The following is a 24,612-nucleotide window of genomic DNA, read 5'->3' as shown; positions in this document are numbered from 1 at the left end:
ATCAGATACTTTAAATTAGTTTAAATTAGTTGTCAATGAAAGATCAACAGGTGCAATTCCATATCATTCAGAAAAAAAAAACATTGCTGTCGAAAGAGAAGAACTATTTTACTTACTTACTTTGAAACTAAAAAAGAAAAAGAAGGTTCAGCGATGCTAAGATACATTATCATCTATACTATAGTCATTTTTAATTTATCACATATTATTTAAAAAAATCTCAAAAATACTACAGGTGATAAATTTTCTTATTGGATTATATTCATCTCAATCTTCAAGTTTAAATTTTTACACTTTAAGTTGTGAAGCAAGTATTAAAACCAGAGAATGATTGTGCAGTTAATTCAACAACAATGTATACTGGAGAGGAAGCATTATTAGCAAATATAGTTATATATAAAATAAGTTAGCATATATAAAATAAGTTAGCAAATATAGTTATATATAAAATAAGTTAGAATGCACAATGATTCATGGAAAAATGGCTACTATAGTTTCGCCTTTAAGTAATTTTTTTCAAGTATTCGTGGACTGACCCCTTCAAATATAAACAATCGTGGACTAACCCCTTCAAATAAAAACGCTCTTTTCTCAAAAAAATCTCTAGTATATTTTCCACTGAGCTTGGATTGAGCGCATTACATGCATGAATTAGGTGCTTTGAATGCTGCCTTCATGTAAGTTATAGAATTGAATTAGGAAATTGGCAAGTTAGGGGAGAGGATGCTAAAGAAATTGTTATAAAAAAAATTATTGTTCAACAAAAGATGGCTTAGGTTTAATTAATTAAGGAAAAACAACTTAGTTTTATTTGCAGATGTACCAAAAAGCAGCGGTTCAGGTTCAACAAATAATGGAAATAAGGCACAAAAAGTATTCCGAAACTATAATTTGTCTCCTGAAATACTTGTCTTAGATAAAAATCTATGAAATGTTTCTACGTAATTCTTTGTGTTTTATTGTGCAAACATCAAATTAACGCTGATGAACTTGAAAAATATACCAAAGAGACAGCAGAGCTCTACGTTTTTCTGTATCCATGGTTCCAAATGCCTAAAATTGTACATAAAATTCTAATTCCTAGTTCTCAAGTTGTAAAAGATAAACCAGTACTAGTAGGTCTTCTTTCTGAGGAAGCCTAAGAGTGTTGAAACAAAGTCATCAAAAATTATAGGAACACTATACGAGAAAATATTCAAGAAAAGTTACTATTGAAGATGTTTTGCAAAGATTATTATGCAGTTCAGATCCAATTATTGGCTCTCGTAGAAAGAGTTCGAGGTGTATTAAAAAACTTGAAACAAAGATATAAACTTTTATTGTAACTTTTTTTAATTTTAAGTTTTAAACATTTTTTACGCTGATTTCTGATAAAATAAACTAATTAATAAACTTTTCTTTGTTTATAAAAAGGGGTCTAACACGTAGCAAACATTTTAATCAATTAATGCTTAGAATCTGCGAAAAACTGTTTCTATAAACAACCAAATGTCTAAAATCTCTATTGCCTTTTACACCCTTTTCTATTTGGGTGTTTAGGTTGCCTGCATCTGGAAAAAAAAAAACTTTTCTTTTTGCAGATGCAGGCAAAAAGATCTCATTGATGACTAGAGTCACTGATAAAAATTTCAATTTGACAACTTCAAAAATAAAAGAATTATGATTTTTTGTCTATTTTATGCCAATCTTGGCCCACTGTGCGATGCTGCAATCCTTGTTTTTATATTTTACTTATGTTAGTTTGGTGTCGCCTGGTTTAGTTAATAAACCATTTTCTATAAATTTATTGAGGTTTATTTTTTATTATAAATATGTTAGTGATTTAAAGACTGGTATGTAACTAAAATTGATTTGTTTTTGTTTTTTGTTTTTTTTATACTAAGTATCCAATGCTAACATGAAAAGGGGCCTCCTGCTGTAAAATAGCTCCGGGCATTGGTTTAATCCATAAAAGAAGTTTTTAATTTAGTTACACATCAATTAACTATGTTATTAAAAATGTCATTAAAAATTTTATTTGAAAGTATTTTTTTTGAGAATATTAAAATCTTTTAAAAATACAATTTTAATAAACTTTAAGTTTCTATTAGTTTGTATTGATGGTCAATTTTTGTATTGACTATTATGTGTTGATGGTCAATCGTTTACGTTGCTATTGGTGACCAAATGTTTAAAGTATTTTAAACATTTAACTAATAAAATTTTATTTAGTAAAAAAAACTACAAAACTGTTCTATAAACAGTTTTAATTATATATTTTAAATATAACTCTACAATTATATATATATATATATATATATATATATATATATATATATATATATATATATATATATATATATATATATATATATATATATATATATATATATATATATATATATATATATATATATATATATATATATATAATTGTAGATTAAATAACTTGGATTTACTATTTAAGCCGTATAGATTAGAATTTTGTTATGCAAGTAATTGTAATCATTATTTTCATTTAGTCTAAAAAATTATGAAAAAAACAACAACGGAGGTTCTAATAAAGTTTTTGTTCCGTTTCGTTCTTTCATTTTTCTATTGAGTAAAAAAACAACAACCAAAGAGGTGATTTTTGTTCATAGCAAATGGCTATGAATGACCTGTGAATGATTTGACCAAAAAGTCATATTATTCAGAAAATAAAGGTCATTCAAAATTTAATTTTCATTCATTCGACATATAATTTAGCGCGATTTTCATTCATTTGACATTTAACGCAATTTAATATTCTTTCTAGGAGTTTTTATTTATTAATTTAGTCTTTAAAACAATATGAACTAGCTAAAATAAACAGAATGTTGGTTGAGCATTTGTAACAAAAACTTGCTTGTTATAATACTTTAAAATTAATAAAGTAATAAACAATAATATTGTTTACGTTTTTTTTTTTTGGGGGGGGGGGGGCACCAATATCATTTAAACGATATCAAATAACGGCTGGGTTTTTTGTTGTTTATTTATTCTTCTTTTTGCTCTATTATTTTTTTCTTTCTTTATTGTTCTTTATTTATTTATTTATTCCAAAAAATGCACTCTATTCGATGTAGTTTCAGATCGAAACAATCGAGCCCTTCCTTTTTTTTCCTTGGTCACTATTGTTGCTATCGGTGACTTTAATACTCATCAAGTACCAATGACATTGCTGAAAAAAAAGCTTAAAATTGTTTTCTTAATCTCTTATTAAGATTAAGAAAGACATATATTTTTTCTTAATCTTAATAAAAGATTAAAGTTATGAGTTAATTTGTGACTCAATTTTTAGAGAACCCTAATAACTTACCTTCAATTGTTGAATTGTGTCTCGTTTCATATACATTTCTTATACATAAATCTAATCTTATTACCTCTCTAAAGGAGAAGGAAAAAAAAAATCTTTGCAAAGGTCTATTACTCTATCTTATATTTTGAATCTAACAATTACGCTCTTCCTGTCATCTCAAAAAAAAAGAAAATTTATCCACTGTTAGACATCTACATAACTTCTGCTTCTGTGGCTAAAGTTTTTTTTTAGTAATTACAGCTTTGCCACAATTCTTTCAAAGTCTTTTCAGAACTCTCTTTATTACACTCTACACTATTTAGCAAGTGACTGAAATTTATTTTACTTCCTGCTAGAAGATGACATCTGTGGTTCCAATGTAAAAAAAAACTGGATCTCAGACCCATGTAACTATTTTCCAGTTTTCTCACTACTATTAGCAAAGTATTCAAAAATTTAATTAATAAACTTTTAATATCTCATCTTGAGTCTAACATTTTACTCTCTGACAATCAATATAAATTCAATCATATTGTTCTACGAGTGACTTATTACCCGTTATAATGGAAAATAAGGCTATTGCTCTTGGTATATCAAAGACTTTTGATAATATCTTCTCCATAAATATGCCTCCTATGGTGTATCAAGTTAAACCTTTAAAAATTGTAAAATTAATTCCTTTCATATCGCAATATTAAAGCGATCAGACATCTTATGGAAGCCATGTATAAAATTCACTGCAAAGCTAGAACTTGTAAGGTTGCATTTCTATATTTTGCTCATTATATTCTCACTCCTGATTTTTTTTTGACCTGTTCTAGTTTCCAAGCTGGAGTCCATCTTTGTAAAGTTAAATCTCTTTCTTTTTTCTACAAATACTACCATGGTCTCTGCTCAAGTGAGCTATCATCACTTGTGCTAAAACCAAAAAAGTATATTGTCGTACTTCTAAACATAACTCTATCTGGTCTTAAAAAAATAATAAATACTTATAACGTTTATTGCAAGTCAAATTATATAAAACTACACATTTATAAAACAAAATTCCTGCTTACAGGTAAAAGACAGTCACAAAATTGTACAATAATCTTCACTGGCAATCGTATAATTAACATAACAGACTTAAACACCTAGTAAAGAAACACTATTTTTGCCGCACTTAGTCTGCCGCAAAAATGCAAAATCTTGGAAAACTGTGCATTAAAACCGTTTTTTAAACTTTCGAAGTATTGCAATTTGCTTTATGTATTCTTTATTAAAAGAGGTACTAAAATCAAAATACTTGTGTACATAAAAAGGACAGCAACAACTATAATAAATAACTTTTGCAACCACAAGTTTTATAAAACCTGTTTATGCGTCTTTCAAGTAATAATACAATTTGATTTTTTTAATTGTCAGCTTAACTACTGTACAGTTAAACATTTTTATTTCGATAACATAAAGGAATAAAATAAAGTATAAATAAAATAAAGGAATAAAAGACAGGGTGATCCCCTCTCTCTCTTGCTGTATGTTTTTGTCGCCGAAGCTCTCGCTTTGGTGATCAGAGCAGATGGCAGAATAGAGGGTTTCCCGCTACCAGGTACACCTAAACCCCTTAAAATACAGCAGTACGCAGACGATTCGAACTTTTTTGCCAGGGACGTAAAATCAGTCCGTTGTTTCTTCGAAAAAGTAAAACTGTTTGAAAAAGCAAGTGGTTCAGTGATCAATGCCTCAAAAACCAAGGGTCTCGCCCTAGGGGGTTTTGATCCCAAAATGTACCCGGAATTGGACGGCATAGAGTGGAACAACAACACCGGTTTCAAAATTTTAGGTGTTACTTTTTACACCAGACTGAGCGATACTACCAATTTCAACTGGTTAGTAACTCTAAACAAAATAGAGAAAAAACTCAAGTTTCTGGGACTACGTACTTTGTCACTTAGGGGAAAGACTATGTTGATAAATACGTTAGCAATGTCAAAAGGATGGTTTCTGGCAAACGTGCTGCCCGTTCCCGAATGGGTAATAGAACGTCTGCACAGAGCCATTTTCGAAAATCTGTGGCAAAAGACCAATTACAATCCGGTCAAGAGAGAGACACTTTTCTTACCCGTCAAAAGCGGGGGTCTCGGAATTTTATCACCGAAGGAGCAAAGTCTTGCACTTGGCCTCAAAACACTCTTTCAACTGAAAGAATGCGAAGAGGACAAAGCTCACGATTATTACTACTTTTCAAAGTATTGGTTGGCGAGTTCACTTATAAAATTTACGAACCAAAACCTAAGCTGGAACTTTTTAAAGCAGAACAATTTTCCAAAACACTGGGACAACAAAACGTCTCAGTACTACAAAACAACAATAGAAATATTAGGCAAAAACGGGTCCCTTTTTAACATCCCCCTAAAAACAACAAAAAAATTTTACTTAGAAGTGGCAAAAAACAAAAAGACAGTCGTGCCAGCAGAACTTTTTTGGAACAGTTCAACAAAAACAACAATGCCGTGGACCCAAATTTGGAAAAAAAACTTCACCTCCCACGCATGCGGACCGACTCAAAACATCCTCTTTCGTTTCTTACACAACAGTTTACCTTCTGCGGCCTTGCTAGCCAAAAGCACAAGGCAACAGATCGTCAAAAATAACAAATGCAAAACTTGTGGTAAAATCGAGGACAACATGCATATCTTTGCCTACTGTCCTCCTTCTGTCGAAATTTGGGAATATTTTAAACATATATATAACTCCTTGACATCCCGAAACAACTTTTCTCCGATAAATTCGATTTTCTCGATTGAAACAGCGAGTTTATCGGAGAAAAGCCCCACTTCGCAGCTGCTGTTGACACTCACTCAAACCATCATGAGTGCAATATGGAACAGTAGATGCCACCACATGTTTAGTAACAAAAAAATTGACCCAATGGCAGTGATCAGGGTAATAATCAGGAACATCAGGCATATTATTACCTTAAAATATAATTATCATGTCCGCAGAAACACCGCGGACATTTTCTGTGAGTATTTTTGTATAAAAAATGTTTTCTGTCAAGTAGAGAATGGAAGTCTGAAACTAAACATATGAGCTGAAATAAAACAACGGCTCGTGGTATGTTTAGTAAAGACTTTCTTCCCTCTTGCAATTTTTTTATGTTATACAACAAACTTATTATTATATAAAATTAGCAAATCACTGCCAGACCTTAATATATGAAATATTATTTTAGCACATTAATTTTTTTATCTATAGTGTTCGTAACGTAATGTTTATGTAAAAGTCCTGTAATTCCTTTTTTAAATTTTTTTAGATATAAATCTTTCTTTTTCCTTATGAACCTCTCCTTAACCTATTTTGAACGGCAAAAAAAAATTAAAAACAAAAAAATACAAAAAAATATAAAACCAAAAAACGCAAAAAAATGTAAAATCAAAAAACATAAAAAAATAAAAAATTAAAAATTCAAAAATAATGTAATAAAATTTAAAAAAACAAAAAATGTATATATTTACGCTAGCTTTGTAATACCATATATTGTAAAAACATAAAAACTTAGTTAATGTTATAAAAAATTGTAAATATTTATTATTTTGTAATAAAAGAAAAAAATAAAATAAAATAAAATAAAGTTCATCAACTGAAAATGACAAACTTAGTATAGAGTAAAAATAAATTAAAAAACCAGTTATCAACCAGTTAAAACCAGTTATCAATCACCTAAAATATAGTTGATTGCGTAGTTTACTTATAAAACAAAGTGAAATTTTTTTAAATTAACAACTTTTATTATTTAGTTGAGTTTTTAATGGAACTTTTTATTATATTTTTGTTAGCTTCAGTAAACAGTTAGTACTTTAAAAGCTACTATAATTTGCTTTAAAAATCTAAGAAAAAGAAGTAATATAAAAAAAAAGGTTTTTTATAAGAAGGTAAATCCATTAGCATGAAGTCTATCAAACAATGGCAAAAAGTAACGCCATATAAAGCTCAAAAACAAAGGTAACTATAAAGTTATAAAAAGATATAAACTTACGGAATGCGCTCGATTACTTCCGAAACTGTAATAACGTTCATAGTTAGAAAAATGTATGCTTTTGATAAGTTGAGCGTGTTCAGTAAAAGAGAACACAGCCGTAATGTTGTCGCCGTAGTTTTTAAAGAATGCTGTTAAACTATCAACGGTTGTTTTGTTGGTTATTTTTAAGATCTCAAAACGAGATAAATTCTCGTTTCTTTCAGTATACGTTTTTAGGCAGACTTCGTCACTTATAAATAGATATTTACAACTTATAATTGTGCTTAAGCATAGATGGACATAAACTTTCGCAACAATACCCATCTCTTAAGTTAGATCCTGCGTTTTATATATGTAAATATTAAGAGCTTTTTTTACGATATCGCTGAAAGTAAAATCGTACCACGTAGTGTTTTTGTTTCTTCTTTTAATTTTTTGATATATTAAACTCAAAAGCTTATTTTTAAAATTAGATTTTAATAAAAAAATTTAAATAATTGAATAAAATTGTTTTAAATTAAATAAACAATCCTAATATATTATTTCTATTGAAGAATTCCCATTACTTTTGGAAAATGGAAAAAGGAAAAACTTGAATGTTACACTATCGTATCAAAAATTAGTATTGTCTAGAAAGTATAGGTTGCCACAAAGACATTTAATACAGCAATGTCTAGTATTGTTTAAATTTAAACTTTTAATTTATTTCTGAAGTATCAAATAGAAAAATATATTATTATTTGTTAAACTGTCAAATAAATTTCTCACTTAAAGTTTTAAACGGTACCACCTTAACGAAACAATTATTTCCGATTTATTCAAATACAATTTTTGTGACTGTAAGAAATTTTATAAGATTTAAAAGCATTTATTGTTTATAAAAATTTTTTATTCTTCTTTAAGCACACTGCATATATTAAATATTTATATTATGTATATATTATATATATAAAAAGCTACTACAGGTTTACCCAAATAAAATGTATTAATTATCCAACTTTTTTTCGCTAACGCATCTTTATACTTGAAATAACTTTACATAAAATGAAAAAATAAAATTTAATTATCCTATGGCATTGATTATTAATGTTACCCATATAAAGTAATCGTCGGCTTCGTATGGTATTGTCAAAAAAATATCTTTTGTGGACTCGGCTTGACATGATGTTGAAACATGCACAAAATTGTTTATCGAATCTATTTTAGCACCCATATAAGTGTTACATACAATTTTAAAATTATCTTTAGTGTTTCTTTTTACTGATTCCATTATTCTTTTGGAGATCTTTCTGCAAATGCTGGATATTTTCATGTCGCGTAACATTTTGTTCGAAGTAATAGCTTTTGTTTCGTTAAAAATTAAAACTTTAAACATAGCTTCAGTAAATGTTACTTGCGAATTTTCAGAAGGAAACAAAGAAAACATGTTTTTTCTTGAAATTATGGTGCTAGAGTGATCATTACAGGAATTCGGCGTCTGACTTTGATTTATGCTGTTGTATCGGTGATGTTTTTTGTTATTTGATAAATTGAACGACTTTTCTTCCATTTTTCTTAGTTCAACATCAAATTTAGACAGATTGCTTTCGCTTATAGTGGCGTCATCAGTAGCTGCACTTTTTTCTTTTGCGTTCGCATTGCTACTTTTTATTTGCTTACCATTAAAATTATTGTAAAAAATCTTATCATTTACTTCACGAAGATTAATTTTATCGGTGGTTACAAAGTTGTTAGGTTCAAATAACTTTTGCGATAAGCTAATTTTTTCGTTTTGTGAATGGTTGTTATGCGATACGTTGTCGTTATAAAACTCGTTGTTATTTAATTGGTTGTTATGCTGTTGTATGTTGCTAAATTTTGCTTTAAGATTAACAAGAAGGAAGTTTTTATCAAAGTTTTGCGTGTTTGTTAGTTTACTCTTTTTTTTTAAGTACTCGTCTTCGTCTACTTCAGATATTGAAGCGTAAGAACTAATGCTATAAGGTTTTACCGAAGAGTAACCAGAGCTTAATGAAGTATTTGAGCTTTTACGGGTCGTTTTTTTCAAAAAAAGGTTTTTTGAAATATCTTTGTTACATGCATTATTGCATGCATTATTTGTTTCCAAATTTAGTGCAATAACAGATTTAGAATACGTACTTTTAACATCGAATAAGTTTCCACTGTATTTTCTTTCATTTCTAACTTTTTCATTTAAGCCAGTTGCGACTGAAGTTGAACGCGAAAGAGGTTTGTTCGAGTAGGTTCTTTGAATTTTATTAAAAAATTCTGATAAGTTTTTTTTTAAACCTTTTGCATTATATTGCTTTGTAATATTATCGTCCATCCTTTTCTCATTCCAAAGCATTCTTTTGGTGTTATTGAACCATATATATACATATAAATAAATATGAAACTAACTTTTTGTGTTTGGTATGGATTACTCATTCGATGTCATTAGAAACTACAATTAGTTATATCTTTGGATCAAAACGCATTTTTACCAACTGTATTTAGAATATCCTGCTAATTGAAGTGGAAAAATAAAAGGTCCTGAATACCTTATGAAGATCCCATGAGATTTAAAATTAGTTTAATAAAGTTTAAGCAGTAAATTTAAACTTAACAAATAACATTTTATGTTTGATTTAATTGAGCATACATTAAATTAAACGATGTGAAACGCATCTTAAAAGAAACTATTAATGGATTATATACTTATAATGATATTAAACACTTTTAGAATTTTAGTATTTACATATGTTTAGCAATTAATATCGGAGATTTTTTGAACTATTTTAAAAAATGGAAATACTGTTTAGTACAATCGATACAAGATAGGGGTAAAAAAAACCCTTCTGAAAAATAGCGTTAGTACAATCAATACAAGATAAAGGTAAAAAAAGACCCTTCTGAAAAAATCACTTTTTGTATTAATAAATAAAACAAGTTATTACTTTTTTTTTTTTTTTTTTTTTTTTAGTTATTAAGGTGCTCCAAAAAGCACCTAAATAACTAAAAAAAAAAATCACATAGCACCGCGGAGAAGCATTTAACCAGGAAGTTTATGCCTCCCTTCATACCAATGTCACCTATATATTATAAACAAAAGTCCTTTTTTTATATTGGTTTATGTGTCACAAGTTTACATTTTGGGCTTGTGATATAATTATGTAGCATTTAAGGATTTTTTAATCTACTTTTTGTTCTGTAATCAGTTATGTCTTATTCTGTAACCTATAATGTGTTATTCTGTAATCTATTACAAGTTATTCTTTAAACTGGAATGCATTGTTCTTTTACTATATTGTTTTAAAATCTATTATATTATACATCTAATAATATAATCAAGTTTAATAACCTATATTATACATCTAATAATATAATTAAGTTTAATAACCTAGTTATTTTTATTTAGTATTTTTCTTCTTTTTTTTTTTTTGTTTCAATTAAAAAGTTTTTTAAAACAAATATTTGCAGATTGACTTTTTCTCAAAATCTTCAAAATCTTTCCTTCAAAATCTTCAAAACTTTTTAGATGCACAAAATAATTAAAATTAAAGATTGATAAAATAATTAAAAAAAAAAAACTGAAAATTTTTCTTTAAAATTTTTTTTACTTTTTTGAACATTTTGTCTTGCTGAATCATTTGCTGTATTGTTAGAAAAACTTGGAACAGGAGTCAGAAAATTCAAACAGGATGACATTAGGATTCACCAAAAAACAATGCTTTTAATTCTTTCGTTATTTTTTTTAATTTACTGATGAGATCATATCTATTTATATTTGTGGCTATAGATTTTTCACAGCAGAGAAGCTGAACATTAAAATCCACATAAAACCTACAAAATAGTTCGTTTTAGGAGGTATCTTTTAATATTAAATACCAATCATAATTTTCTTTATAAGCAATTTTAAGTAAATACAGAATTCTCTAAAAATAAAATTAAGAAAATATATAAACTTTAAAATTAAACTTATATCACATATAAGTTTTTTTAAAAATGAACATCAATAAGTTACATAACTAATATTAAATAATTTATTAATCAAAACTTTTCAAATATTTTTAAAATTATAAAAAAAGTTATATACACAACTTACAGTACAAGTAAACTTTCTTATGAATATAATTTCTTATAAATATAATTTCTTATAAATATAATTTGTTATAAATACAATTTGTTATAAATACAATTTATTATAAATAAAATTTCTTATAAAACTGATGTGATTAAATTTATAAATGTTCAATAAATACAACTTTTTAATTTAAAATTAAGAAAAAAAATTCCTTTATTAAATTTTCGTTAAATGTTATCAGAAAAAAATTATAAATCACTGTAAGATATATCAACCTATACCAACCTACATCTAATACCAACCAAAACAATATTGCTAAAACAAGTTCCTATGGGTAAAAAATTAAAACGTTGGTTGGGTTAAAAAGCAAAATGCGCGTAACCATGCATCACAGAAATGCTAACAGCTTTTTGAATAAAACTGGATCTAACTATTATGGCAGGATTTAAACACAGAAAATTTTCTATTTCACAATACAAGATTTTATTTGTTATTTCAAATTTAGCTAATACAAATCTTCCTTTCTTGAAAGTAAATTATTTTTTAACTTTATTAAACCTTCTATATCTGTGATCGTGAAGTGGTCTAAGTTAGAATTGTCTTATTTGAGTAGTTTTTTTTATATCAATTCTGTCTCACATTTTTTTAGTAGATTACTTTCTGTTGCAGTCTTTTTCTTAATTCGATCTCCCTGAGGAGTGGTTTTGACAATTGTAGATCAACCCCAGCTAGCACACTTACGTTGCGCCAACGTATGTAAATACATCGCGAACGTCGGCTGTTTTCTCCGATGCAAATACAACGTTGATACAATGTTAGTTTTTTTATATTTATATTGATGAAAACCTGAATAACAACGTGATTAAAAATACTTAGGAAAATTCAGTTAGTTTAACGTATGTAAAAACATCCCTTTTGTTGTTGGTTGTTTTTCCAATCTAAACCCAACGTTGATCCGATGTATAGGGCTCAACTTTAATCCAATGTATAGGGATTAACATTGATTCGATGTATATGGATCAACGTTGACCAAATGTGCATAACTCCATATACATGGATTAACGTTGATCCAATGTTCATAACCCAACGTTAATCTTATGTGTATTGATTAACATTGGGTTATATACAGTGGATCAACGTTGCTCTTTATACATTGGAATAACGTTGGATTATATACAGCTGTACGCCGTTAATGCATGTACTGGAAAATACACGAGTTTTGCGTTTTTATAAAAAGGTTATGTTTCACTGCATTTTTTGAGCCCGAATAATTTTTTTTTAATTTTATTTTTCTCCTAGCGCTTTAGTTTGTCTAAAATCAAACAAAGTTATATTTTTCTTAAATTACTTAAGTTTAGATATAAAATTTTGCTTTATAGTTGATGAACCATATTTTGGTATGAAATGGTGCTGTTCTCAATGAAGATAAAAAATTAAATTGAGAAAACAACTTTTTCAAACAAGTTTTAAGTTATATTTTTAATTTCTAACCAGTCATATGTCTGCAAACATATTAAAGGTCGAAAAAAATTAGTTATTTTAAGTTTAAAATCTGTTTTTTCCACTTAAATGAAAGTTTTTATTAATATGAGTGTAAAGAACACACAAATTGACATACGACTAGTTAAACTTTTATAGTTAAACCTTTTAAGGTTTATTTAAAAGTCTAAGCTCAAAATATAAACATTACTGTGATGTGAACCACCCCTATTTTATAATGGCATAAAACTATTAAACTAAAATTCCGGTCTTTAAATTACCATAGATTAATATATTATTATTATTATTATTATTATTATTATTATTATTATTATTATTTAGCGATCAAATACAAATACAATAATCTATTTATAATTTGATGAAGAGGTGCTACACCAGGCCCCCCTATGCTGACGAACATGGAGATACAGAAGCTACAGACAAAGCAGCAATTGTATCTATAAAGTTACTTTCTTATGTTGTTTTTGAAAGCGTTGATGGATTGAGCGTTCACTGCTTCTTGCGAAAGCGCATTCCATGGGGGCGACAATTCTATTTGAAAAAAAGTTATACCGCTCCTCGCAGTTTTTTACCATCTGACGTTCTGGTTTATGGTTATGGCCTCTTAGATATATATTTTATTTGAATATATATATATATATATTTAATTTTTTTTTGTAGAAAATGTGTATACATATTTTCTTACTCCATCGCAAAAGATATGTTGAGTTTTAAACAATATATATATAGATATTATTTAAACTTAACATATCCTTTTAAACTTAACGTATATTGTTTATAAACAAATGTTGCAGACCGGAAAAAAAATATGTTTGTTATCACCGAGAACAAACAAGACAAAAAAGTTTGAGAACTTGCATTAACCGCGTTGAGAGTGGGATCAACGTTGTGTTTGCATCGAGATAAGGCAGATATACAAATATATATTTGTAAAATTTATAAGAAGTATTTTTCATCCAAATTTTTCAGTTGATTATGGAAATATATTTTGTTAATATATTTTTCTCTTTCTTATATAACAAAATGTTAACCCACAAGTAAAACGAAACTTGAAAAATTTATAACTAATCAGATGCATATCTTTTCGTAAAATAAATCTAATGTAAATTCACTTAAGTGGAGCAATGTCATTGTCTTACTATAGATACATAACTACTTGTATGTATAGTAAGACACATATATATAATTTAAATTGCACATTCTAACGTGTCGTGCAATAGCTGTCCGCTTTCTCTATTCTATCTTTCTAACTCGGCTTCTTCTGACATTCTCTAACTTAGTTCGTTTTTCCTAAATTCACTTACTCTTGGTTAGCGATGCAGGTGATGATACTCATTAGTGAGCTGAACTTGTCTTCGCTGGCCGGGTATGTGACCTCTATATGGCAATTAGCCGGAGGAGGATAAACCACAATACCCACTATAGTGGATAATATATATATATATATATATATATATATATATATATATATATATATATATATAATATATATATATATATATATATATATATAAAAGGAAATATATTTTATACATATTATATATATATATAATACATATATTATATACATATTATAAATATATATACGCATCTATTCAATCATATACGCGCATAAATATGTAATTTTTAATGTTTATACATATATATATATATATATATATATATATATATATATATATATATATATATATATATATATATATATATATATACTAAAATAAAAAACAAATAACATTAATTCCGATAAAAGTTAAATATAACTTTGTGCAAACGTTAAATATAATGTTGAATCAACTTTACATACAATGTTTCGCTGTCATAAAATACAATGTGCCAACATATAATACAATGTTGAATCAACGTAAAATATGACGCAATGCCGACTTAAAATACAACGTTGGGCCAAAGTTATTTTTTGGTTGTTATTGACGTCGCATTTGTAACCAAAATGATATTTAAAAAAAAAACATTGGCAGTCGATGTTATGCCAACACACAGTGGCCAAATTTGAGACAAAATTAATAACTTATTTAATAGTAGTGCTACATTCACTATTTTTGCCATGAGTACCAATATAAGGTTTGAGCTTCTTGTGAAGGTGTTATTTTTTATTTAGTTGCTATGGATACCTATTTTTTTGCATAGCAACAACCTACTTTTTGTAGTTGTAGACTTGTTGTGTGTTATATACACTAAATTTGGCATGAGCACTAGTGCAAGATCTGCGCCTCTTATTAAGGTGTTATTATTTATTTGGATTCTATGCATACCTAAATATTGCATAGCAACGACCTACTTTTCGTAGTTGCAGACTTGTTATGTGTGCTATACATAATAAGTTTGCCACGAGCACCAGTGCAAGGTCTGCGCTTCTTATGAAGGAGTTATTTTTTATTTCGTTGCTATGGATACCTATTTTGGCGTAGCATTAACCTACTTGTGTCATATATACTAAATTTGGTAAGAGCACTAATACGAGGTATGCATTTTATATGATGATATTAATTTTGGTTGATATGGATACCTTATTATGCATAGCAACAAGCTTTTTGCAGTGACAATCAATTTTATACCAATTCTTGACTTATTTACTGCAAGTTATTAAAAAAATAGGATTTTTAATGCTCTGGTGTTCCAAATAAATGTATGTGGGAACTTTTTAATTTATCTTAATTATAGAATACTGACAATTTTAATTTGCAATGCATAAATTTGAATTTTAATAATAATCAAAGCAAGAAACCAAAATTTGGCATGTAAAAATCCATAAGAACATCTAAACACTGTTTTTTAACAATTGCAGAACACCTTCTGGCAAAACCTTCTTCTTAGTACTAACTATTGTTCTTAGTGAAGAAATGACTGGATCACTAGATCAAAATAATCGCTTAAATAAATCTTCATTACATTTGGTACAGCAGTGGTGTATACTGGATTTTACACTTGCGTGTAAAATGCTCACGATACTTTTTAAAATCTTTTCCGGGCCTCTATAGTTTCTTCACTTAAGAGCCCAATTGGTAAGGTCATGTAAAAAACAACACTGGGAGCATGAATTAAGATTTTGTGAATGCTCTGCGGCATATAGTACCATGGATAGCACTCCACATAAAACCAAGCTGTATGTGTACAGTATTCCCTGAATAAATTTGCATCAAGCTCAAAACCACATGAAATACTACAAGTCAGAACAACATGGACCACTTTTATAAGTTCAAAACTAAGTCCTGTTATTTCAGAAACCAATCGTTCATTCTGAAAGGCTCTTCTGGAGATGTTGCCATCATTAGATGTTCCTGAGCCGCTAGCCTTAGGCCTATCGACATTAAGTCTCATTTTCTCTTGAAAAGCAAGTTGAATTTTTTTCTTTTGCACTTCAATTTGTTGCTTGTCAGCTGTTAATCTTGAAGACCATTTCTTGATTAGCAATTTATAAGCAATGAGGATTAAGCTTTCAAATGTTCGTATCCATGCATGTAGAATTGAAATCCCATATTGTAACCCATTTTTAATGTGCAACTTCAGTAACACCTGTAATAAATAAAAAACTAAATTTTAACTGTGTGTGTATATATATATATATATATATATATATATATATATATATATATATATATATATATATATATATATATATATAAATATTATATACAAATTTTAAAATGTATTTTACAAAATAGAGTGCTCAATATTCTTAAAAGAACAGAGCAATAATAAATTAAATTTGAAGAAAATCGCTTAACAAAATTTTTTCATTTAACAGTGTTTCATCAATAAAGACTCATCAGAAATGCATCATTTCTGATGAGTCTTTATTGATGAAAGACAGTGCTAAATGAAAAACTTTTGTTAATTGATTTTCTACATATTATAGCTGTTATGCCAATATCTTGTTTTTTAGTGTTAAATATTATTGGGTGACTTAACTTACTTTAGTGTTTGCAGTTTTGTAATACTTATGATTTCATCACATTCATATTGATCACATATTTTAATTTATGTTTGCAAATTAATATTTAATTTCTCAAGTTGAGTTTAATTTGGTATCATTTAATTTTAGCTTTTTGCTGAAAATGAGTGAAAAGATAAGTTCTTCAAATTTTCCTTTGACACGTAATCGAACCGAAATATGGTTGATTATCAACCTGAGAAAAACCTACCAAACAATGTCCTTCCAACGATGGTTGATGTGTTAAGGACGTTTTTCCACTACACTCTAAAAAAACTAACGCCAATATAACGGATGATTTTGAAAAAAATAAACACTATCCGTTACATTGGCGTTATATTGGCGTTATATTGGCGTTATATTTTTTTGTGTGCGTCATAATTTCTGTATGCTTGATCAATTCCCTACAAATGGTAAAGTCTATCCGATGTATTCATCCGTTATATTTATCCGTTATATTTATTCCTTATTTTATGCGTTATATTTTTTCGTTCTTAGGCTCTTCTTCATCCAAACGCTTGAAAAGAATCTCTGAAGTGATAACTATATTAATAAATAAATATAATAATAAAGTTTAATAAATATAAGAGTTATATATTTAAAATAAAAAAAATATGAAAGCTATAAAAGTTACTTATAAAAATCGTAGCGAAATAGTTGTGGCGAGTTCCGATTTGTTTGCGTTTGTTCAACAAAGTATGTATTTGTGTTGTTATATCAATAACTTATATGTATTTACATATATTATAAATTATAGATACAATTATTGTATGTATTACTATAATTTGTAATAGACATACATATGGCTTATATAAATGTATGTACACATGGGTTATATATATATATATATATATATATATATATATATATATATATATATATAGGTACGTGGGCTGATTTTTTTAGATTGAGCATATCCTAGAATGTTATATATCATTGGAAAGCCCTTCAGTACAGTATTTTAAAGGTGAAAAAATTATTAAAAACGAACAATTTAAAAAAAAGTTATGACGTTTTTAGTAGCGAATTTTCGATATATGGATTTATTGAAGAAACTGGTTCTAAAAAATTTCTTTTTTCCACTGAAATTGTTATAACTTTGTCAAATCTTATCCAAATGCCTATACCTTGGTATCAAAAGAGAGATGTAAGAGTAGACTATAAGTTCACATAACTCTATAGATAAAGGGGCGTTTAGAGGGCCAGAGGGGGTACCGGAAAACCATCGTAACTTTAAAAAAATACAAGTTTTTCACACGAAAGAGTGTTTTTCTGATAAAATATGTTATCTTTATACATAAAAAGTTAATCTGATTTGCTTCCATTCCATTTCCAAATATTAGTGGTCTATTTTAGATTAAAGGGTGGATGTCTTTGTTACGTTTAAACACCCTCGTAGTGAAATGTTACATTTTTATAAATATTTTAACCTAAAAAACATTGATTATATTTTGTGTTAAAAAGTTTAAATTACATTTTCTTATTTTACATCATATACAAGTGGTGTATAAATTGACATTAGAGGTGGGACATGTGCCACCCCCAATGACCCCTCCCCCTCCCCTTCCAGTCTTATCCAATTTAAAAAAAAGATTTATAAGATATTTGAAAAAAGGTTTTAAATTGAGTTTATTGAAAAAGAGAAATAAGTATTCAAGATTATTTTACTAGAGGAGGGGCGTGTGCCACGCCCAATGACCCCCCCCCCCACTCCTTCTTATTCAAACTTGAAAAAAATGTCAATGAAAATTAAAAAAAAAATTTTAAATTGTGTTTATTTGAAAAGGGAGAAATAACTTTACAAATCTTACCACATTACAAGATGCAAGTTGGAGTATCCACCCTAAAATGCCTCTAAAAAGTATATATAAAAACTTAATATATTAAAGTTTCAATTCAATTTGCCTAAACAAAGGAATAATATATAATAATTTATTAGAAATTAATAACATTATAAATAATGTAAAAAAAGAAAATATTATTTCAACATCAATAATGCAAATGTAATTTTTAGGAACTGTAAACATAAGGTAAACTAATTTAAAATCAAATAACTATTAACAAAGTCAAACAAACAGTTTAAATAAACTAAAACAAGAATAGTAAATAAGTATATACAAATTGATATAAACTTACCAGTGATAAACATATACAAACTGATACAAACTTACCAGTGATAGGCTGTGTAGATTCGACTAAAAATAACAAAAAAATTGTACACAATATAATTTGAAATTGTCAACAGTAAGTTACAAATTTAACAATCGTCAAAGCTGTTCTGCTTTAAAATGTAATATAAAACAATTTAATATAAAACAATTTTATATAAAATTTAATATAAAACAATTAATTGTGAAAGTGATAGACTGAATAAATAATATGAACAACGTATTAATCAATGATAGCTTAAAAAATGTTAATGAGAGTAAAAATTTCGTTCCACTGCACTTTGAGGGATAACACAATACTAATGCATTAAATAATGTATATAAATAGAAACATAAATTCAATAATCATTTAGAAACATTTCTAAATCATAAATTTACAAGCAGAAGGTTGTGCACGTGGAACTAAAGATAAAAAAAGTTTTTATAAAAATTTGTAATTGATAAGAAAGGTGTGTACATGTTTGCAAATAATAGTTTTTAAACTTACTAATCATAGTAGTCGCTGAAGATGTAACTAATGATTTCAAAGTTGTAATTAAAAATAAATATTGTAACTGCCAAGATATGCATAAACATAATAAAAAGTAAAAATTTGTAAACATACCACTTATAGCAGATGTAGAAAGAACTGAGGTTAAAAAATACCTAATAAAAAATTTATATTTCAGTCGTCGAAAATATATACACATATTAAAAAGTAATAATTGGGAAACTTACAATTCGTTGAAGACAAAGATGTAATTAAAATTCAAAATTTGTAATAAAAAATAAATATTGCAAATAATGACTTTGAAACTAGTAATCTTTAAAATCTATTCACAGACTAAAAAGTTTTAGCAAATTCTATAATCATTAACATATACAAACTGATACAAACTTACCAGCAATAGGCTGTGTAGATTCGACTAAAAGTAACAAAAAAGTTGTATACAAAATAATTTGAAATTATTAACAGTAAGTTACAAATGTAACAACCGTCAAACCTGTTCTGCTTAAGGTGCAACAACTATACTAACAAAATAAAATAAAGCAATGAAAATATAACTATTAAAATATAAAGATAATTTATTTATAAGCAACAAGATAACATTAGGAATAGTTATAAACTTATGTAAACAACAAACACAGATAAAGATAGTATACAATAAGTAAAAAACATTAACTTAAGTTTTTTAAGTGTTTCTATATTAGAAAGATATTATAAATGTTTAATAACATTAACTTTTTGTAAACTATTTTCTCTTTGTGATTATGGTAATGTTTTTTTAATAAATAAACCCAAAATTTATCTGATTTATACTAATGAAATCTCAAAAAATCTACAAAAAGCCAGGTTGGATCTAAAAAATAAATAAATATTAGACATGCTTGTATAATGATTTAATCAATAACCCAAAGATAAAGAAGTATATAATCCAAAAATAATATAAGACAATAATAATGATATCTTTTGTTATATTTTAAAAACACGAAGAAGTTTTTTGTTAAGATTAAACTAATGAAGTATGAAATATTTTTATTTATATGTGATATCTTAATAAAATTTTCAACTGGTACTAACAGTTAACAATCAATTCAATAGTTTAATAGGCTATTATAAACCACATATAAATAAGTATATTACATACTTCATTAATTTAATCTTAACAAAAAACTTCTTAGTGTTTTTAAAATATTAAATGTTAGTGTTTTAAAATATAAAAACTGTTGTAATTGAATACCAACAGTTTTAATCTGAAACATTAATCTTTTTTTAAATGTTACATAAAAAACTTTTAACATTAATCATTATATTTTGGATTTGAAAATAGTTATTAATACTATTGTCATTAATAAAGAAAATTAAACTTACTATCTGTTAGTGCATCTCAAACAGTTTTATTAAGCTTGTCCATATTAAATTAAATCTAATAATATAAATTAAAATAATTTAAAATAAGATTTTTATTTGAATCGCCCCCTTATCCGGATTTCGGCCCCACCCGGATTTCGCTTACCAAAAAATAAACAAACAGAAAAACCGAAATTAGGTACCTAAAGTCCAACACTAATTAGACTAATTGCTTATAATTATTTTTCGTTGAAATTTGGCATGTTCATAGAAAATGCATAAAGCAAACTATTTTAATAATAAAAAAAGCGGACTCTACATTTCTTGGACTACAAATCCAAGTGACAACATCATCCAAATTTTCATGCAAAATTCTCAGCAAAATACTCCATAAAAAAGTATGGTAGCAATACACAATATTTATATAAAAATCAAGCCAAAGTTTTCTTCTTTTCAAAAGTTGTCAAGGTTTATATATGTTTCTAAAAAGAACCACATCAAAAAACCGTTTGCCTAAGGCTACCTGAAAAAAGTGGTATACTTGGTATAACACTAAATAAACTAATTGCTTATAATTATTTTTCGTTGAAATTTGGCATGTGCATAGAAAATGCATGAAGCAAACTATTTTAATAATAAAAAAGGCGGACTCTACATTTCTTTGACCACAAATTCATGAGAGAACATCAACCTAATATTCCAGAGCGAAATTTCCCATAAAAAAGTTATTAACCATGCATAAAAGTATTTAAAAAATCAAGATTAGCTTTTCTTCTTTCCAAAAAGTATCTATGTGTATATATGTTTCTAAAAAGAAACTCCACAAAACTACGTCTGTCTCACGCTGTCTAAAAAAGAGTTAAAAAAACGAGAACCAAAATTTTAGCATAAAAATCGGTTCCGTTAATCGCGATTTCCACGTACCTAATATATATATATATACATATATAATATATATATATATATATATATATATATATATATATATATATATATATATATATATATATATATATGTGTATATATATATATATATTTTTTATATATATATATATATGTATATATATATATATATATATATATATATATATATATATATATATATATATATATATATATATATATATATATATATATATATATATGTATATATATATGTATATATATATATGTATATATATATGTATATATATATATATATATATATATAATATATATATATATATATGTATATACATATATATATATATAAAATATATATATATATATATATATATACATATATATACATATACATATATATATATATATAAAATATATATATATATACATTTATATATACATATATATATACATATATATATATATATATATATATATATATATATATATATATATATATATATATATATATATAATTATATTTCTTAGTTTGTCTGACATTCAAAGTCATTGAAATTATTGGTTTGAAAGGGCTTGGATGCCCAGTTAATGAAACAAATTTTAATGCATTATTAAATGAACAATCACTGGAGTTTGTGGTCGACATCCAACAAACAGATACCTTTAATAACCAATCTCCATCTCAATCTTCAGGTTCTCATTCTGATCTTCAATCATCATGCTCCACGTTATTCAGCTTTCTTAATGAATTACAAAACAACGATATTTTTTCTGAAGATATTAGTAGTCGCAAGCAAAGACGCCTTAATGATTTTTCTCCTGTTCCTTTTCCATCAACTCCATCAGTTCAAATCAATTTTGCAACCCCAATTGATGTCACCAAAAATCAAGCTCAACCATGTTCAACAGCAAATTTATCTTCAAATACCAATCAGTTGACAGATACTTTAAGTTCAAAACGAAAGGTATTTTCATATAAATGTAATTGCTGTACTTTTACGACTTTTAGGTATTGTTTGATGAAGAATCACTTACAAATTCATGGAAACAAAGCTTCTATTATTTGTGATATATGTTTTTCAAAGTTTAAGACACTCTATGGATTTCAAAAGAATACCGAGCAATGTTCAGCACTTGTAGAAAATAATCTTGATGTTGAAATAATTGAAGAAGTAGAAGAATATCAAGTAACTGACGATTACTTAGGAGCATTAGCTTTGCATCTTCAAGGTAAGCACAGGTGTGCTATAAACATTTTAGATTCACTTTTTTTGCATCTAAAGGAAATGCTGTCAGTGCCAGATATTAATGATTCTAAACTAAAATCTTGCTGTGAAATTTTATCATCTCAAAATTGTCGTGAGAAGTATTTTGTGAAAGTATTCAAAATGCCTTTAGTTAAATCTGTTGGACTGAAGAAACAAGGTTGTATTGTACTATTTTTAGACACATTGTCTTTTTTACTTCAATCTTCTGAGATTGCTAAATTTATTGATCATAAAATTAGTATAGCTATTTACTGTGATGATCTCGGTATCACAAATCCAATTGGTAAAGCTCGATCTAAACACAAACTTTGGGCAATGTATTTTCAAATTCCTAATATTCCTGCAAAATACCGTGGCAGAACATCAACCATATTTCCTTTAGCATTTACAGGTAGCAAGATGGTGAAAGACAGTTTCTTCCTTTGTGAGCTGTTATGTGATTTTTTTGATGTGATGTCAAAACTTACGACAGGGATAGAGTAAACAGTATTAGGAGTTCCTAAAGTAATAACAGGTAAGTTGTGTTATTTTTCTGGTGATTCATTAGCTGCAAATGCCATTGGTGGATTTAAAGAAGGCTTTAGCAGGAAGACTGTTAGGTGCTGCAGAGTGTGTAATTCAACTAGAGGGGAGATGTATGCAAATACTAGACACGAGCAATGTTCTATACGTGATTTAAAAGAACATTTAATTAGATTAAAAGAGTTAGATTCTGGACTAAGACCTAAAGATAGAATTAAGTGGTCAAAATATTATGGGATATCCTCTTCAAGTGTGCTTTTATCAATTCCATTATTTGATGTAACCAAACAAATTTTATTTGACCCTATGCACGATCTTTTAGAAGGTGTTGTTCCTCTTCAGTTAGAACTGTTACTTGCATACGCAGTTAAAAGTAATTTTATAACAGTATCATCACTAAATACATGGCTACAATCATTTATCTATCCAGTTGGGATTGAAAAACCTGGTCTAATTTTAAAAACATGTAAAATTAAAGGAAGTTTTGGAAGTGGTCAAATACTGACTCTCACAAGAGTTTTACCTTTTTTTTTATTAAAAAATATTTTACCTCATAATGAACATCTTAAATGCTTGCTAAAGTTGATACAAATAGTTCAGCTATGTATGTCTCCAATGATATCAGAAAAATATCTTACTGATTTAAAAGAAATCATTGCTGTGCATCGTGAACTATTTTTGGGTTTATATCCTCTTAGATTTATACCAAAGCTTCATTTCCTAAAACACTATCCAGTTCAGGCATCTACATCAGGACCATTAAGAGAGCACATGTGCATGGCTTTTGAGCGAAAACATCAAGTGGTTAAAAATTATCGACATTTTAACTTTAAGAACATTGCATACACAGCATGTAAGGCAATGATAGCAAACACCACTGCACAATTTTTTAATTCAATAGGTATAATTAAAACTGATATTTATTGTGAGGAGGATGAGTTAAAATATATGTCAGGAGCAATACAAAGTGCGAAAATTGATGGCATTTTATATAAAATTGGATCAGTTATAACTGTTTTTGAAAATGACCAGCTTATTTTCAATCAAATCACTAAAATAATATCAAAATCTGGAAAGAGACACTTTGAAACGATCAAGTTAAACATTGTGCAT

The 24,612-nt window shown here is 27.2% G+C and overlaps 1 protein-coding gene and 1 long non-coding RNA gene across 2 annotated transcripts in view; both read right to left on the bottom strand.

Annotated features, from left to right (window-relative positions):
• Positions 1-7,717, bottom strand: part of LOC105850855 (glutamate receptor ionotropic, NMDA 2A) — a 28,469-nt gene extending 20,752 nt beyond the window's left edge. The window contains exon 1 of the mRNA XM_065813793.1: positions 7,314-7,717. Coding sequence (XP_065669865.1) covers positions 7,314-7,619 — 306 coding nt within the window. The 5' untranslated portion in view covers positions 7,620-7,717. The remainder of the gene's footprint in view (positions 1-7,313) is intronic.
• An 11,225-nt stretch (positions 7,718-18,942) lies between these two features.
• LOC136087836 (uncharacterized) lies at positions 18,943-19,897 on the bottom strand. The gene is made up of 3 exons (XR_010642115.1): positions 19,857-19,897; positions 19,580-19,620; positions 18,943-19,002 (listed from the first exon to the last, which is right to left on the bottom strand). It is a non-coding gene; the product is annotated as an uncharacterized LOC136087836 (long non-coding RNA).
• Between the last annotated feature and the right edge of the window lie 4,715 nt (positions 19,898-24,612).

The sequence above is a fragment of the Hydra vulgaris genome, chromosome 12 (genome assembly GCF_038396675.1).
Source record: "Hydra vulgaris chromosome 12, alternate assembly HydraT2T_AEP".
In the NCBI taxonomy this organism is placed as follows: domain Eukaryota; kingdom Metazoa; phylum Cnidaria; class Hydrozoa; order Anthoathecata; family Hydridae; genus Hydra; species Hydra vulgaris.
This window is presented reverse-complemented; position numbering and strand designations above follow the sequence as displayed.